Source organism: Malaclemys terrapin, chromosome 14 (genome assembly GCF_027887155.1).
Source record: "Malaclemys terrapin pileata isolate rMalTer1 chromosome 14, rMalTer1.hap1, whole genome shotgun sequence".
NCBI classification, from domain to species: Eukaryota; Metazoa; Chordata; order Testudines; family Emydidae; genus Malaclemys; species Malaclemys terrapin.
The window spans coordinates 10484435-10500632 of record NC_071518.1 but is presented as its reverse complement, the minus strand read 5'-3'; the positions used below and the strand labels follow the sequence as shown (position 1 = coordinate 10500632).

Genomic DNA, 16198 nt, shown 5'->3' with positions numbered 1-16198 from the left:
TCTGTAAATTGAACTTGTTTGTGTTCTCAGCTGCTATTCAGTAAGAGAGATGTCTTCCAAAATAGCATATGTTTTATGAGAAATGATGGTAAGGAACGAACAAACACTGTAACCACTTCTCACTGCAGTTTGGATGCTGACATGGGCTATAAAAGTAAAGCAAAAGAACAAATGCTTTTTAAAAAATGTAAGTGCTAAAAGAGTACAGAACCTCACTATTATCTCGTCATCGTGAGAGTGGAACTGTGGCAGTTGAAGTGAGGCATCTTCTGTGTGTTCTGTGAAAGTGTGGTGTACAGAGCTGGATTTTCAGACACTGTCCTCCATTTTTGCAGACACATTTTTGCACCCATAGTTATTTATCCTCATGATTTAGGTCACTTAGATGTTTGTCATTGATTTACAAGTGCATTTACCAGCGTGTGTAAGTAACCAGAACTATGGTGACAAATAATTGCTCGCGCCAGATTACACCTGCAATTATTTGTGCTTGCAAAAATGGAGTTCCACTTAAAATTGGGCTGAAAATTTGATTCTCTCTTGAATGCATATGAGCAAGAGAGAAAGAAAGAAAAGAAAGAGAGAGGGGTTGTGTGTGTATCTATATATTGCATCAAAAAAAAAATCTACCTTGAAAGATGTTCAGATTTCAAAGACAAGCACACACAAATCAGTAAATGCCAGAATTATGTTTGCCTGTGCAACTCTGATTCAGGCCCCTTGTGTATACATTGTGGTACAGTCTTTAATTATATAGTCACATACTATTTTTTCCATAGAATCTCACCTCATTCGGTGAATGGGTAGTTATTCAGTATTCATTTTTCCCTCTTCATTCAGTATGTGGCCCCAGGTCTTATTACCACATACCATACAAACCCTATTCTGAATACAGAATTAATGTCTTTATGGGTGTTTCTGAGGTGCTCTCACCATAGTATCTGAGTGCTCCACAAACACGAATGAATGAATGAATCTTCTCAACTCCCCTGTGAAATTAGATAAGGGGACTGAAGCACAGAGAGATTAAGGCCAGAATTGTCAAAAGGGTCCACTGAATTGGGTGTCAATCTTGGGACACCTGGGGCCTGATTTTTCAGAATATTTAGAATTTTTATAGCACTTCATATTCCCAGAGCACAGCTCCGGTCAAATTCAGTTGCAGTCATGAGCACTCAGCAAGGTTGCCAATCAAACCCCAAGGGTCTCGTGTTTAGCATGCAGAAAATGAACACCCGATTAGTGGCCAACAGCTGGCCACTTGCTTAGCCTCGCATAGGCACTCAATGGCACAGACAAGTGTAGAATCCAATTACCTAGGGTGGCACTCAATTTCCTTAACCATGAGACCATCCTCTTTCTTCCTGCAATCCCCCGCCTCATTTCTTCCAATGACATAATAAATGAGGCAGGAGAGCTACTGACAACCACCTCCTTTGCTACAGAACCGATTCATTCCCAGAACATCGTCCACCCTCTGCATTCCCTTTCCTCTTATCCATTTTTCACTCCTCTGCATTTGAGTCAGCTTCCAGCTTCTACACCATGATGCCTGCAGGGGAGTATTGAGAGCACAGGAGGTAGAGCCTCCCTGCTCTCAGTTTCTGTGTCTGGTGCCACAGTGGCCCCTTAGTAGCTGGGAAGAGCAATTGCAAGCAAAGTCCTGCTCAGCCTCCCCGCAACTTTTCACTCACTCTGTAGGGAAGGCACATGCACAGTCTAGTTGGCACATAAGAGCTGTGAGGGGATGGAGCATGCCCAGTACAGACAGAATTACTGGAGAATTTAGCTGCTAAATTCTAACAAGTCTGTTCTGAGCGTGTTATTTTTTTTGGAGGCTTATAACTTGGCTATATTGGCACGTATTTTCACAAGGATGTCAATGGACACCTCCCTGACAGCAGGAAAACCCCTTGCCAAGTCCCTGCTCCAGAATGTGGAGTTGCTAGAGCTTCTTAATGAAATGGTTAGAAGACGTTTGTTGCTTTTTTTTTTCACACGGACAAAACATCCTATTTTTCCCTAGTCTCATTTCGGAAATGGCTGAATCATTTTAGCTGAAAATTTAAAATAAACAAGCAAGCCACTCCTCCCCATCAGCCTGAGGCAGATACTCAGCATGGAAAATTTTAGCTTGAATGCTTTAAACTTGGAGTTATGCAAAGTTATAAGCAACTGAAAACAGGATTTTACATTGGAAAGTGTAGGGCAAGCTTAACTATAAGTGTTGTTACCTGTGCCAGTGTTACGTGTGCGTGTTTGTAAATATATATATTTCTACACACATATCTACCTAGCTATCTATACTGGAGAGAAAGTGCTTATATGCGTGCTCTCTTGAGGACTATTTGATAAGAAAAATAGTTCGTCTTTTTCAGTGGCACTGTTTAATAGTTTTGTAGACCACTAGCAGTACATAAATTGCAGTGCCAAGTTTTTTTTCAAATATTGGTATAACCTATTGTCCCTTTATAGGTTTTAGGTGCTCGCCATCTGCCTAAACCTGGCAGAAGCATTGCTTGTCCATTTGTAGAAGTGGAAATTTGTGGGGCCGAATGTGATAATAGCAAGGTCAAGACAACTGTTGTGAGTGAGTATCTGCACAACCTTCTGGGTGGGAGTCCAGTTATACTTGCAGTGCACTAAATAAAATTGGTCGAGGACATTCATCATGCATGCTATCTATAATTAAGGTTAAAATTTTGTCACGGTTATTTTTAGTAAAAGTCACAGACAGGCTGCGGGTAATAAACAAAAATTCACAGAAGCTTGTGACTTGTCCGACTTTTACTTTTAAAAATAATGGGCGGGGGGAGGGCTTGACAACCCCTGGGCTGAAGCGGAAAATGTCATGGAGGTCTCTGAAAGTCACGGAATCCGTGACTTCCATGAAATAATATTTTTCCTTATCTATAATTTACAAACATCATATACTAGAAGGATAAGGCGACTTTATTGCTCTTAACTGATGATTCATGTAATGATACTCTAGTGCTTGCCATAGAACCTTCACTATGTGTCAAAATCAGGCAGAGAAACAGGCAAGTGTTAAACTGTGTTAGGTTCATAATAAGGTGCATTTCTGTTAAGTTTCTGGTTGTGTGTAATTTCCATATTTTTAAATTGCTTGGTAAGTTGAAAGTGTCTCTGAAGATGCTATATGCAATATTGAGAGCTCTGTGTAGCTTGAAAGCTTGTCTCTTTCACCAACAGAAGTTGGTCCAATGAAAGATATTACCTCACCCACCTTGTCTCTCTGAAGATGCTAGTCAATTTCTGAAGGTGCACTCCAAGCAGAAAGATTCTGAGGTCCTGAGGCTGTTATATTTAGGTTTGAGTTCAAAGACTAGATAATTTCTTTGGAGATATCTTGGACAAGAAGGGTGGTAATACAGCAATGGAGCATGCAAAGTACTGTCCTCTTGATCCAGAGCCCAACAAAGTCAGGGAAATACCCCCATTGATCTCATGGAGCTGTGTGTGCAAATGAGGTTCATTTACTAAATGTATCTGTGTGGGCCAAAGTTACACTAAAAGCCAAACCGGGGTAAGAATTTTAAATGTGAGGGTCCTACTCCACAGTTTTTCTTACTTTAAGCCATCTGATTGGCTGTCTATTTTATTGCCTGATTTTGGCATTTCTAGACGTTCCTCTGTGACAGAGGAGGCCATGCAAAATTCTGGGAGTGGAATGAGTGCAGAATGTTCAGTAGAGAGCTGCACCAGTAGGGGAACCACTGTGTTCCCCAGAGAAGAGTATTTTGACCTTTATATTTTGTATTGGTGATCAATCTTGAGAGCCAGATTTTCAGCCTCCAGCACACATGCAGATGACACCACAAAACTCCACCAATGAGTATGCAAACTGGATAGTTGCATATCTGTCTACTTGGTATGTTTCATGCTAGTGTCTGTTTTTAAGCTCAGACCTGCGTCTTGTTTTTCATTAATGCGTGGCAAGCAATTCACCTTTTAAAAATAGATGTCCAGGGAGGTTTGTTTATATAAATATATTAAATATGAAGAAATGTATTTAAATTTAGATTTTTTTGTAATAGATTTTTTCGCCCCTCTCCCCTCCCCCCCCCGAATTTCTTGAGTGGGCATACAAAAACAGGTGGGATAAAGCATTTCAGACTTCATGTATAATCCCAGCATGTGTCCTTGGATATACAGCATGAAGGGAAGTGATTGCATCGTATCAGAAAAGTTTTCTTTTCGTTCCAGATGACAATGGCCTTAACCCAGTTTGGGCACCCTGTCCAGAGCAAGTGAAGTTTGAAATTTATGATCCTAACCTAGCGTTTCTGCGCTTCGTTGTTTATGAGGAGGATATGTTCAGTGACCCCAACTTCTTAGCACATGCCACTTTCCCCATCAAAGGAGTCAAATCAGGTAAAGATCAATAGGGGATTATAAAGTGTTAAGCAAGAAACATGGTCTTTAGAACTGCTAGTACTGTGCATTTGCTCTCAAAACTTAGGTAGTAAAGGGCCCATCCTGCTGCAACACACCTTGGGAGATAGCTACTGTAAACTGAAAATAGCACACCCTCCCTCTGAACTAGGATGTCAGCCGTGTTGGAAATAATCTTTTAAATGAATCACCCACCACCAAATTGTTTTTCATTCTTTCTGCAAGAGGAAAGAGTTACATAGAACCAGTTGTATCAGCAACGAGAAAGTGAGTATGGAACTACCTATTACTGCAGTATGATCAGTTTCACGGTGGGAAGTAAAGGCAGCTCCTGCATTCTTGTTCCCACTAGTTTGAGACTGATGGATTTAAATCTGACCCTCTGGATTAGGAGAGAGCAAATGCCAAAAAAGGATCGATGTTCTCCACCCTGCCCAACACCCAGTTATAGGTTTATTTTGGAGAGGTAACAGTATCAGCGGTGCAGTGTTTGTGCCTACCTTCTAATGATTTGATTATGGAATGATTACTGTGATTTAATTCATTTTGCCACAGTCTCCATTTCATTAATGTGATTGTGTGCCCAGAATGAGTTCTGGAGAGATCACTGCTTAAGATTCTTCTGCTATCTTGAGTTCTACCTTTGTTTTTTTAGCTGATCCAAATGTGGGCATCCCTTGAGTTAACGTCTGATTTCTCCAGTCCTGGTTTGATTTGCAGGGCTGTGGGAAAACATTGTCACCCCATCTCTGCCTGCTGCTTCCTTGTAAACTTCAAAGCTCTGCCTGCTCCAAGGAATGGAGCAGGTGAGCAGAGTGGAAGGAACTACCCAGTCCCATGCATGCTTGCCCCCAACTGCAAGCAACCCTTCCTCCTTTATTTTAATTACCTCTGTGTACCTTCTCCCCAGGTTTTAGGTCAGTACCTCTCAAAAATGGTTACAGTGAAGATATAGAGCTGGCTTCCCTTCTGGTTTTCTGTGAAATGCAGCAAGTTCTGGTAAGTGCAAAGCCACTTCCTGTGTGTTATACTTTCCTCATCACTTCCGCTACGCCCAGAGCATGGGTCAGTGAATTCTTTGTGGTAACCACGCGGTGACAATTCAACTCACATATTTCTGCCTGATACTGTGTGACCCTTAAGTTTTTCATACTGGTTCCTGAATGTTCATTTACCTGAATTCAGTTGCTTGCTGTCTGGGTGGAGAGATGTCTCACTCTTTTTAAGAATATTCTGCTCATGCAGCAGCATTGCTGCTGGCCTCCTTGACTGGAATTAAACCAGCTAGAATTTAATTCTCTGGCAGTAGGAAAGAGCCCTTCTCAAACTTATATGCCCCTCTTGGAGGTGAGACTCACTAATATTGAAGCCTTACTTGGCGGTAGATACTCAGGACAGAATATATTCCTTCTCTGGTCTTCAGAATCAATCTCTGGAAAAAACAGAAGGCTTTGCCAAAGAGCAAAAGTAAAAACAATAATTGCCAGTATTTTATAAAAACCAGAGACCCAGCACTGGATCCGACTGCAGATAAACCTGCCTCATTTAAGCCTTCACAGAACATCTGTTTGTTTGAAAGACTAAAATTTTGTGTGCACATAATCCTCTTCTTGGAAAAAAATTACAAATCCCTAGTCAAGGAATCAGCCAGGCAGATGGGTGAGCCACAAGCAATTAATTACTATTGGTACCCAAAGTTATTGCATACAGTACTTTAAACCAGATCCATCCTGTATAGTTAGTGCTCTCTCCACCTTCCAAATTTTCAAGTCACAATTCTCCAGGCTTGACAGACACTCTATGAAACAAGTGAGATGCTAGGGACTCAAGGTGATCTCCCACATACTGCAAATTTCAGAGGAAAAAATACTCTGTTTCTGCTTTACATTGGTGTAAGCCCATTGGAGTTGATGGAGTGACTCCAAACCCACGCTGCTGTAACTGACACCAGAATCTGACCATTGCATTTCTTACAGCAGAACACTATGTGCTTCTTGTCAGTAAGTCATTGGATCTCTGGAGGGATTTAGTCCTGCAGCTATGTGGACACTGAATGGGAAGGTATTGCACTTAGTCATGCTCAGTTTCACAGGAGAAGCAGCAGATTGGGAAGAGTTGGGAAACACCTTTTTCCAAGTTGTGTAGAAAGTCTCACGAGACCCCTGTGCAATGACTGTATGCAATCCTGTCACAGCTTCTTGGCAACCATTGTAGCTTTCCATTACCCACTGGAGAAGGGAGAGAAAAGAGGAGTTGCAATGAGAGGGTCTGAGGGGAAATAAGAGGTCAGGAATGCAGGATCATGAGGGGGAAGGAAGGATCCCGAGGAAGAAAAGGGGTCATAGGTGAGGGATCGCAAGAGGGGGAGAGGGTCATAAGATGAGACTTGTGTGTATAAATAAATATAATGTATATCCTTTAAAAAAAAAAGTTTTTAAACCCGTAAGGTCTCAAATCCCATGGGGATGAGCCTGGCATAGAAGGCTAGATAGAACTTTGTGTTGCCACCTCCTACAAACCCCCCACTGATAGTGACTCAGTGCCTTACAAAGTGATATCCATGCTCAACATGTAAATATGCTGAGAATCTCTGGTGTCTGTGATTTTCTTCAAAAAAATCCAACTCGTTATTTGCCTGGGGCAGTGGTGTCTTTTAAAGTGTTGTTCATAGCAGCCCGTGCACCTCCCAACCTTCTCAGCAGCAAGTCCTTTGACTATAGCACATCTCAGAGCCTCAGTCCCCTTTCTTCCAGCTTGGTAAACCAAAATTAAGATGCAACGTAAATGTATATTTACAATGATGAAACCTCAGGATGCTGATGCAGTGGCGGGAGAAATTTCAAATGTTTTTTATTTTTTTTGACAGTCTATAGCAAATGAAGACTTGCCGTGGTCATTAAACTTTTAGAACCTTTGCCAAACCAATCTAGAAGCATCATAAAAATGATCAAGGTCTTTTCCATCTGTTATGCTGATTTAAAAAAAAATCCTCCATAAAATGTTCTAGTTTAATAACAGATCTGTTTATACAGAAATCCCATCTGCATACACTTGGAGAGAAAATCTAAAATTATGAAAGGGCTTGCAGATGGTTTTGAAATTTGTTGAGACATAGAGATGCAAAAATGTTGTAACAGTGTGTAAATTATCGTGTCGGCCCTTATCCAGTTCCAACTGAAATTAACTGGAGTCTTTTCATATAGTCTGGAAATGTAAGTGTATTAAGAAAGTTTTTAAATTTAGAAGCATGTCTTATTTGCTTGCAAATTTGATTTACTTGCTGTGGAAAGTATGACTGTTTTTGAAGCATTTTCGGATTATAATCAGTTTAGCTGGCATTTGTATTTTAACAGAAATTCCCAAAGGGTCCACCTTAATCTTACTTTTGAAATCCAACGTTGGTGGATACAGTTATTTGTGAGAATAAATGAGGGCATGTAGATGTCTAAGTGATCAGCAATTGGCCATTTGCATGTCTTCATTTATGACTGAAGGAGGCAAGATTGGTTCCCTTTAAAAACGAGACCCTTTATTCCATATTTATAAAATGCGTAGTTTGTAGGGTAGAGCAGAGAGGCTGTGCTTCAGCTCCTTGACATCCCCAGAGAGGGAGCTGCAGCAGGGTTTCAGCTGTAGTGCAGGGGGATAGGTGTGCGTGTGTGTGTACATGTGTCTGTGATTTTACAGTTTGCTAACCTGGTAAGCACGTCGCGAAGCTCATCCATTGTTTTAGGCATCTGGGGAGCCAGTGGGCTGAGGAGTGAAAGGAGCTTGATTATTAGTATGTCTGCTGTAACAGTGCCTTGCTTACTGGTTGCATGTTTCTTTGTTGGTGTGGGATGTTTTGATATTACATATGCCAAGATTTATGCAGATGGGTAACTATGCAGATGGGTAACTACACAGATGAGATTATGCATATGCATAATGTTTTAAAATAGTCCATAAATAGTTCCCGGTGTCAAAGGGGTGTTATGTGATTTCCTGTTTGTTTTGTGAAGAGTTTTGAGAGCCCTTTTTATAGAATATGACATGCAAGTACACATGCAAATTAAAGGCCTAATCCTGCAAACACTAAGGGTAAGTTTACATTGCAGCTGGGACCCCTCAGCCTGGTAGACAGACCCACTCTAGCATAGTTCAAGCTAGCGTGTGAAAAATAGCAATGTGGACGTAGAGGCTCGAGAGGCAGCTTGAAGTCTCCAGCCCACCTGACCCCCTGGGTCTGAACTTGGGTGGCTAGCCTATGTACTACCTCGAGTCCCACTAGCCAAGTGTATCTGCTGCGATTGGGAGGCTCATTCCTGGCTGTAGTGTAGACATATCCTAAGGGGCAGATGCTTTGCTAGTGTAAACTGTCATAGCGGCAGTGAAGTCAATAGAGCTATGACAGTTTACACCTGTGACGGATCTGCCCCCCAGCCACAGTACTAATGGCCATGAATGGTCCCATTTAATGTTTGGTGTTTGAAGAATCTGATCTTTCCTTTGCAGTTTAATAAGAAACTCCTTTGGAAGCAGACTTCCATCCTTGGTAGTGTTTGCATACTGGGCTCTATCAGATGTAACCTTCAAAAATTAAAATTTCTTTCCAGTGTTTCAAGGCTACTAGAAGATAACTGCAGTCGTAACACACAGCTTCCTCCCCTTCTTTCCTCAGCATGCCTGTATACTTCATGGAATGCTTTCTCTGTAATCCATTTATTTCTCACTGATCACCATGGTGTGTGAGCACCTTACCTTTTTTAAAAAAGCTTATTTTTATGAGCATCTTCTTTTTTTCAGTGTTTTCTCAGTTATTTATTTTGTTTCCAGAGGTGTCTTATAAAAATGAATTTAAAAACTACTACTTAGAAAAATCAAGGAACAATAGCTTGTGTAAGACATTGAATTGGTTTCTGATGTTCTTTTCCTCCTGAAGGAAAGCGAAGAGGAGCTTTATTCATCGTGTCGGCAACTTCGGCAGCGCCAAGTAGAACTGAACAACCAGCTGTTCCTGTATGACACTCACCAGAACTTAAGGAACCCTAACAGAGATGCCTTACTAAAAGAATTCAGTGTGAATGAGAACCAATTACAAATGTACCAAGAGACATGCAGCAGGAGGTAGGTTGAACCTCTTTATTCTGCCCAGGGCCCCCCCCCCCAAAAGGCTCCTCATATCTAAGGGGTCCTGTTTGGAACAAAGGCTTCAGCTTTATTAAGATAAGATAATTTCTGACCCACTTGGCTTGGATCAGAAGCCATGCTTCACTCTTGTAAAGGGAGTTTGAGCTGCCACTGAACCAGACTCCAGCAGACATGACGATGAATCTCTTGGTCCCAGTGACTCACTGAATGCCACAATCTTTGGAGCTTAGACCCTTCCCTACCATCCAGCTCAAACAGCCAAATAAATTACCCACCATAAAGACTACATAGTGACATAAACATACTGGAACATGTGGGACCAGAACATAGTTCTGGTTTGACCCAAATACCGAGGAAAACGCAATGGTTAGTCTTAGCGACAACATGGAACTGTCAGTTAAATACCCAGACTCTATCCTAAGGAAAAAAGACCCCTTGCCCTAAGCCTTGCCTCAGCTCGTGGCTGGGTACAGGGAGAACAGGACCTTCCTGCAGCAGGAGGAGATCCTGAATGGATCTTTGCTCCTCCCCCAGCCTAAAACGGGGAGAGGGGTCAAATCCTTTCCTCCCAGCCAATCAGAGGCCAGTCTTTCACGTCTCTTTAGAACCAGAGAAATGACCAATGCCACAGCTCAATGCAGAGCCAGGTTATGATTGGTCAGTAGGAGCAAGGTGCTGCTGGCATTCATCCAAGGAAAACCCAGCTGGCAACTATCCTACCACCCTGTGAGTCTGTGGTGGAGCTAAAGGTGGGGAGCTGAGGTTAGTTAATATTATGGGCTAGTGGTAGGAGCAAAGGACTGGGAGTTGATTCATGAGTTCTATTCATAAGTCCACATAACTTCTGTGTACTGGTGACTCTTTGTGTTCAGTGGGGATGATATTTACTCCCTTCCTTGGGGTGTGGTGTGTTTTTGAGATTCCTGCATGGAAGGTGCTGTAAGTATATGTTGTGATAATTATAAACACACCCCAAGAAACACTTATCTTGTAGTGTTTGTGGAAATTGGAATATTTGGGGACCAAATATTTAAAGATGGGAAAATGGATGTTCCTACAAGGACCAGCATTTCAGCATGCAAATAGAGAAATATGAAAGTAATTCATGTGTGCATTTTTGTGGGAATGTCCATGACATTGTTCTTTGAATTTTTTGGCTCTTTTTTTAATTCAGTATGTATACAAAGCTTGAAGTGCCATATATATATTGTTACTGTGTTCAGATTTTAATTTAAAGAAATGAAACGGAAGTACATAGTGTTGCTGTTACACTAGTTGCTGTACGGTGCTAAGTGAGTTGACCCAATTGTTGACTTTAATTTTCTTTTTCTTGAAGATTAAAGGAGAAGAAAGTCAGTAACAGCAAATTCTACTCCTAGAGAAGCTATTCCTTTTGGTGCACCTTTTAGAAAGTCACTCAGGAAGAGACATTAATTTACCCTGATCGTCGTACTCAGTGAAGGTCTCATCAGGCTGAATTTACTAAGAAGAAAGATGGGTTTCCTAATATTTTCTTGTTATGGGAGGAACTATTTTCATTGTTGTTTAATTTATCTTCTGTACAAAGCATACACACAGTGCAGGCTAGATTTTCTGCATATTCAAGTTATTATTTGCATCCAGTATCACAAATCTTAGAGTAAGAAGGAAACTAAGGGTCAGCTTTTCACAGCTACAGGGTGTGCAGACAACTTGCATGCATTTGTGCAGGCCCTACTTACCCTTAAAAATACCCAAAGTGCAAGTACAAATCATCTACAGTATTTGTGTGCACAGGACACAAGTTAGGCATTCACAACTATTTGCACACACACACGTTAATAATCTGACTCCTTATGATTGACAGATAATAGGTTTAATTTATTAAATGCTGTAAAAGCACTTTTACAATATGATTGTGACATCAGATACAGCAGATTGTATCCCCCACACATAAAATATTCTGGGTAATGGATGGTTATGCTGTATTTTCTTCTGATAGATTTTCTTGTTACATTTTTTAATACCAGTGAATGAGTTAATTTTTTAAAACTAAATGTACTCCAAGATTGTAGATGGGTTATTTGTTGGATTCTATGAAAAACTTTAAAAAAGAGAAATACGACATTATTTTGTGTCACGTAAATCAGCTCTGTCAAGGCGGTGCAAGAAAATATTTTTAATACATAAGGTAGGAGCTATCCTTTGCTCCTAGACAGGAAAGGTATTTTAAACTGCAATTGGATAATTTACTTTGGTGTAACATCGTTTCTCATATCCTTCCAGCTGCTAATCTGCATACAAATGAATTGTTTGCAAACTATCCATCTGTAGTCTTGCAGACCTTCTTACAAGATAATGTCAAACAGGACTGTTTGTTTTTTTAATGTTGTCTGTTTTCCCAAAATATATTTAATCCATAACATAACTGTGCAGAAATACAGACAGATACATTATCCTTATGGTTTCAGTCACTAGTAGGAACATAGAAGTTATAGATGGAAAAAACCTATTAGATCAGCAAGTTTGTTTCCCTGCAAGAACAGAACAGTCTTTGGATGATGTATCAGATACCAGACATCTTAATATTTGTATGCATTGATTCTTCATGTTAGCAGCACATTACTCATTAATAAGAAACGACTAGTCACAGTATGCATATGTGGGTGGAGTTTTGCAATCTATATGTTTGAATGTGCATTTCAAATAAGTATAGAAGAGATTCTTTTCTTCTAAGTAATTGCCCAAGGCTTAAAGTGATACATGGGTAGTGCTGGATCTCTCACCACTGAAATCCTGTTTGGGTTTGGAATTCATTGCACAGTGAACTCCCTCAGCGGTTTTCAGTTTTCCTTGCTCCCCTTACTACCACTTCTGCTGATCTGCTGTCTCAAGATTCAGTTAATTGATTCCACTATGCATTCACAGATGATATTTCAAGGAGCACCCTTGAGGTTTTAGTTATTCCTGAAAAACAGTCCTGTCTCATTTAACTTCATATGAAAGTGCTATAGCAGAGAGTCAGGAAATACTAGGGTTGGGCTTCGAATTTCCCTCTGCATACAAACTCCCTGAAGATGTGGGCTTCTCTTGTACATTTTTTGGAAATTAAATGCCAGGTACTGAATCCAAAAGATGAGAGAGGAGAGTAGATTAAAGGCAGCTCTCTACTCTTCTCCTTCCTGATAAGTCGAAAAACTATTCCGTCCCCCAATGGAGTTGGGATGCACAGCCTGGGACTAAAAGGAAAAGAACTTTTTGCATGTAGGTTCAGATTTCTTCCCCATCCTGCTTCCTGCCAAATCACCTCCACAGACCGTATTGCCTAGGGGCTGCCATGGGGGAGTTTGTTTGATGCCAGGCAGCCAATTAACAGGCAGGACAGGAAAGAGAAAATTCCAGAAATCCTTGCATGCCAGACCACTGCGTGCCTGCAAAGTTTTTTCTTACAGGACATCCACTTCCCTTAAAAAAAAAAAAAAAAAAAAAAAAAAAAAAGAAACTTTGAGCAGCTCCTGGAGCCATATGTAAGGAAACACCCTGGCTATGCTGTGTTCTCATTTCTCAGGGAAGTATTTTGGATATAGTGTTTTGACTGCTAGAGCCTTGAGGTGAGAGATTCTCCTTGGACAAGAGCCCAATAATTTTCTACCAAAAATTCCAAACTAAATAAAAAACATCAGCTGTGGTTTCTGGACATAAATTGTCCATGTGGCATAATTGTCCTGGCTTCTCTCATTGTTATAAGCATTGCTGCCACAGAACACCATGTGTATGATGAATCATATTGTTCTCTACTACTGCTGTGTAAATGTTTATGAATTAGCACATTGCATCGCACTTCAAAATGTCAAAATGATTCTCTGCACATGTGCTATGTTAAACTGGTTGTGAGAAGAGCCCTTGAATGTATGTTTAAGTTCAACTCATTTTACAGTGAGCTACTTTTCCAGAATCACTCTTCCCAAATATTGTACTATACTTGGAAGAAAAAGAGTTGAATTACCAATTTTGCAGGCATTCAAGACCTGGTCAAAATTGAGAATAGTTCTTTCTATCCTAATTTCTTTCTATCCTAATGTTAGAGCACTTTCACCCAAAAATCTCTGGATACTTTGCCGGGGTAAACTCCATGTCTGTTCTTTCATGGCTTTCAGACTGTTATGATACTGTTGATATTGATGTATGTCAGATGTTATTCACCCTAGAGGTGAAGTCTGACCAAAACAAAACTGAAGGCTGTATCTACTTGGAAGGACAGTAATCCTGATGTTCACCAAACATTAAATTAGGGAACGAATTTCTGCACATGCAGTTTCCTTAATTACACAGGCAGATGCCCTTTGCATGAGCACATGCAGTTACCTGCTCATGCGGTAAATTTTATGTCACTTGGGGTCTTTCAATCAAGGCTGGAAGTCCTTCTAACAGATCAGTTCTAGTTCAGCTACATGTTGCTGGGTGTGATGCAGGTGAAATCTGTAGCCTGGGTCATGCAGAAGGTCAAACTAGATGATCTTAATGGCCTCTGCGGGCCTTTAAATCTATGAATATAATATGCTTTTAGCCAATCAGGAGCCAAGATTTCCTTCTCCTATGTAACAACAGTGTTTATGGGCATGTCTACATAGCATCTGAGCCTGAGCCTTCCAGCCCAGGTCCACAGACGCATGTTGATGGGGCTCACACTAGCTCTCTACAAATAGCTGTGTAGATGCTGCAGCTTGGGCTGGAGCTCAGAGCAACCGTGGCTTGAGCTGGGAAGCTTGCTTTCAGATTCAGTGCACACTTGCCCTATGTGCAACCTAAGCTGTTAGTTCGGTTTTGATGAGTCCCAACTCCATTTCTATTTAGTGCTAATCTGCATTCTTAGGTCCCAAGCGCACGCTTAACTGAAGCATTAGTTATTCCATTGACTTAACGGAAGTGCTTTTCTGGATTGGGATCTTAGTCCTTGGAATCAAACAAACCTCCCAGAGCTACTAAAGATAAGGATTTCTGCCGTGTGTGTAAACCACCAATGCTTAGAACAATGTTCCTTGAGGATCATGTTATATATTGTTAGATTAAACAATCTGGTATATTGTTGAAAATGTGGGAACTTTTTCAGTAATTAGAAAATAATGAACATTTTTGAAGGAAAATGCATTGTTGTTGTTTTTTTAGGAGCAGAGGGTGTAAAAACCGAGTCAGTTCTCTGGGAACTGGGGTGGAGGTAATTGAAATTTAATTTATTTTTTTTAAATAAATAAGTATATATGTGCATTAAAAGTGTGTGTGTATGTAAGTGTGTGTGCGTGCATTGATATCTGTTACTTTTGTGACAGGTTATACAGCTGCCATAAATTCTCAATGAATCTCTAGTGTGTTAAGCTTCTTATTTATAAATATCAGCCTCACTGCTTCATCTCTTTAAAGATATTTTGAGCAGGAAAGGAGGGACATGTCAATTGTTGACATAGTTTAAGCACTAGAAATTTTAATGGCATTTCTTCTAAAATGTCAATAGATACTTTTTCAATTTGTAGCTGTACTTCTGATAATTCACATTCAGGAACACAAATAATGTACTAAATTTTGGAAACACTGTGGCACAGCATGCGAGTTAAAGTAATACCTTAATTCTTCTTCGAGTGCTTGCTCATATCGATTCCAATTAGGTGTGTGCGCGCCGCTTGCACGATCGTCGGAGAATTTTCTATCCTAGCAACACCCGATGGGTCGGCTGTGGAGCCCCCTGGAGTGACGCCTTCATGGCGCTGGATATATACCCCAGCCGACCCAGCGCCCCCTCAGTTCCTTCTTACCGCCCGTGACGGTCGTTGGAACTATGGAGCGCGGCATAGCTGTTCTCCACTCTCCCTAGCTTTACTCGTTAGTTGCTGGTTATATTCTTTAGATAAGTAGTTTGTTGTTAATAGTTTGTAGAGTAGTTATAAATAGTTAGCGGGGGTTAAGGGGGCTATTATCCCCCCTTTTCCCCCCGGCGCGTAGCCGGGCTCATGCCCAAGGCTCCTGGCTTTAAGCCGTGTGTGACCTGTGCTAAGCCTATGCCAATGGGAGACCCTCACGACTCTTGTCTGAAGAGTTTAGGGGAGTCTCACCAGACGGACAAGTGCAAGATCTGCAAGGCTTTCAGGCCCAGGACCAAAAAGGAGCGGGACTTTAGACTTAAGCAGCTCCTTATGGAGGCGGCACTTAGCCCAGATCTTCCTTCGGCGCGCCAAGTCTCGGCACCGAGCGCCTCGGTGCGCAGCGCCCCAGCGGCACCCTCCGGTACTGCACCGCGAGCTGATGCGGATAAGGCCCCACGGCACCGTCCTCCCTCGGCACCGCGTCCGCCGCAAGCCCCTCGGCGCTGTTCCCTGTCTCCGGGGCATAAAAGACCCCGCAAGACCCAGGACGCTGCCGTCCAACAGGCACCGGCTCCCCCCGCACCGGTGGTAGAGCCGCGTCCGGCTTCGGAGCGCCAGAGGGTGCAGGCATCGTCAACGCCGTTGACTCCGGCACCGGGTGTAGGGCCGTTGAGTCCGGTGCAGACTGGCTCACCACCTCGTCCTGTGGTTGAGCCCTGTCTCCCTTCTACACCGGAGACCTTTGCAACAGCGAAAGACCTCATCACCCTCACGGAGCTGGCGCCATCTCAACTTGCAGCACCGCATGCCCTTCGTAC

General features: G+C 41.7%; 1 protein-coding gene across 1 annotated transcript in view; it reads left to right on the top strand.

The window, feature by feature from the left end:
* PLCG2 (phospholipase C gamma 2) overlaps positions 1 to 14812 on the top strand; it is a 92978-nt gene extending 78166 nt beyond the window's left edge. Inside the window, exons 29-33 of the mRNA XM_054048855.1 lie at positions 2476 to 2590; positions 4228 to 4395; positions 5327 to 5415; positions 9338 to 9522; positions 10883 to 14812. Of these exons, the coding sequence (XP_053904830.1) occupies positions 2476 to 2590; positions 4228 to 4395; positions 5327 to 5415; positions 9338 to 9522; positions 10883 to 10925 (600 nt within the window). The 3' untranslated portion in view covers positions 10926 to 14812. The remainder of the gene's footprint in view (positions 1 to 2475; positions 2591 to 4227; positions 4396 to 5326; positions 5416 to 9337; positions 9523 to 10882) is intronic.
* The last annotated feature ends 1386 nt before the right edge of the window (positions 14813 to 16198 follow it).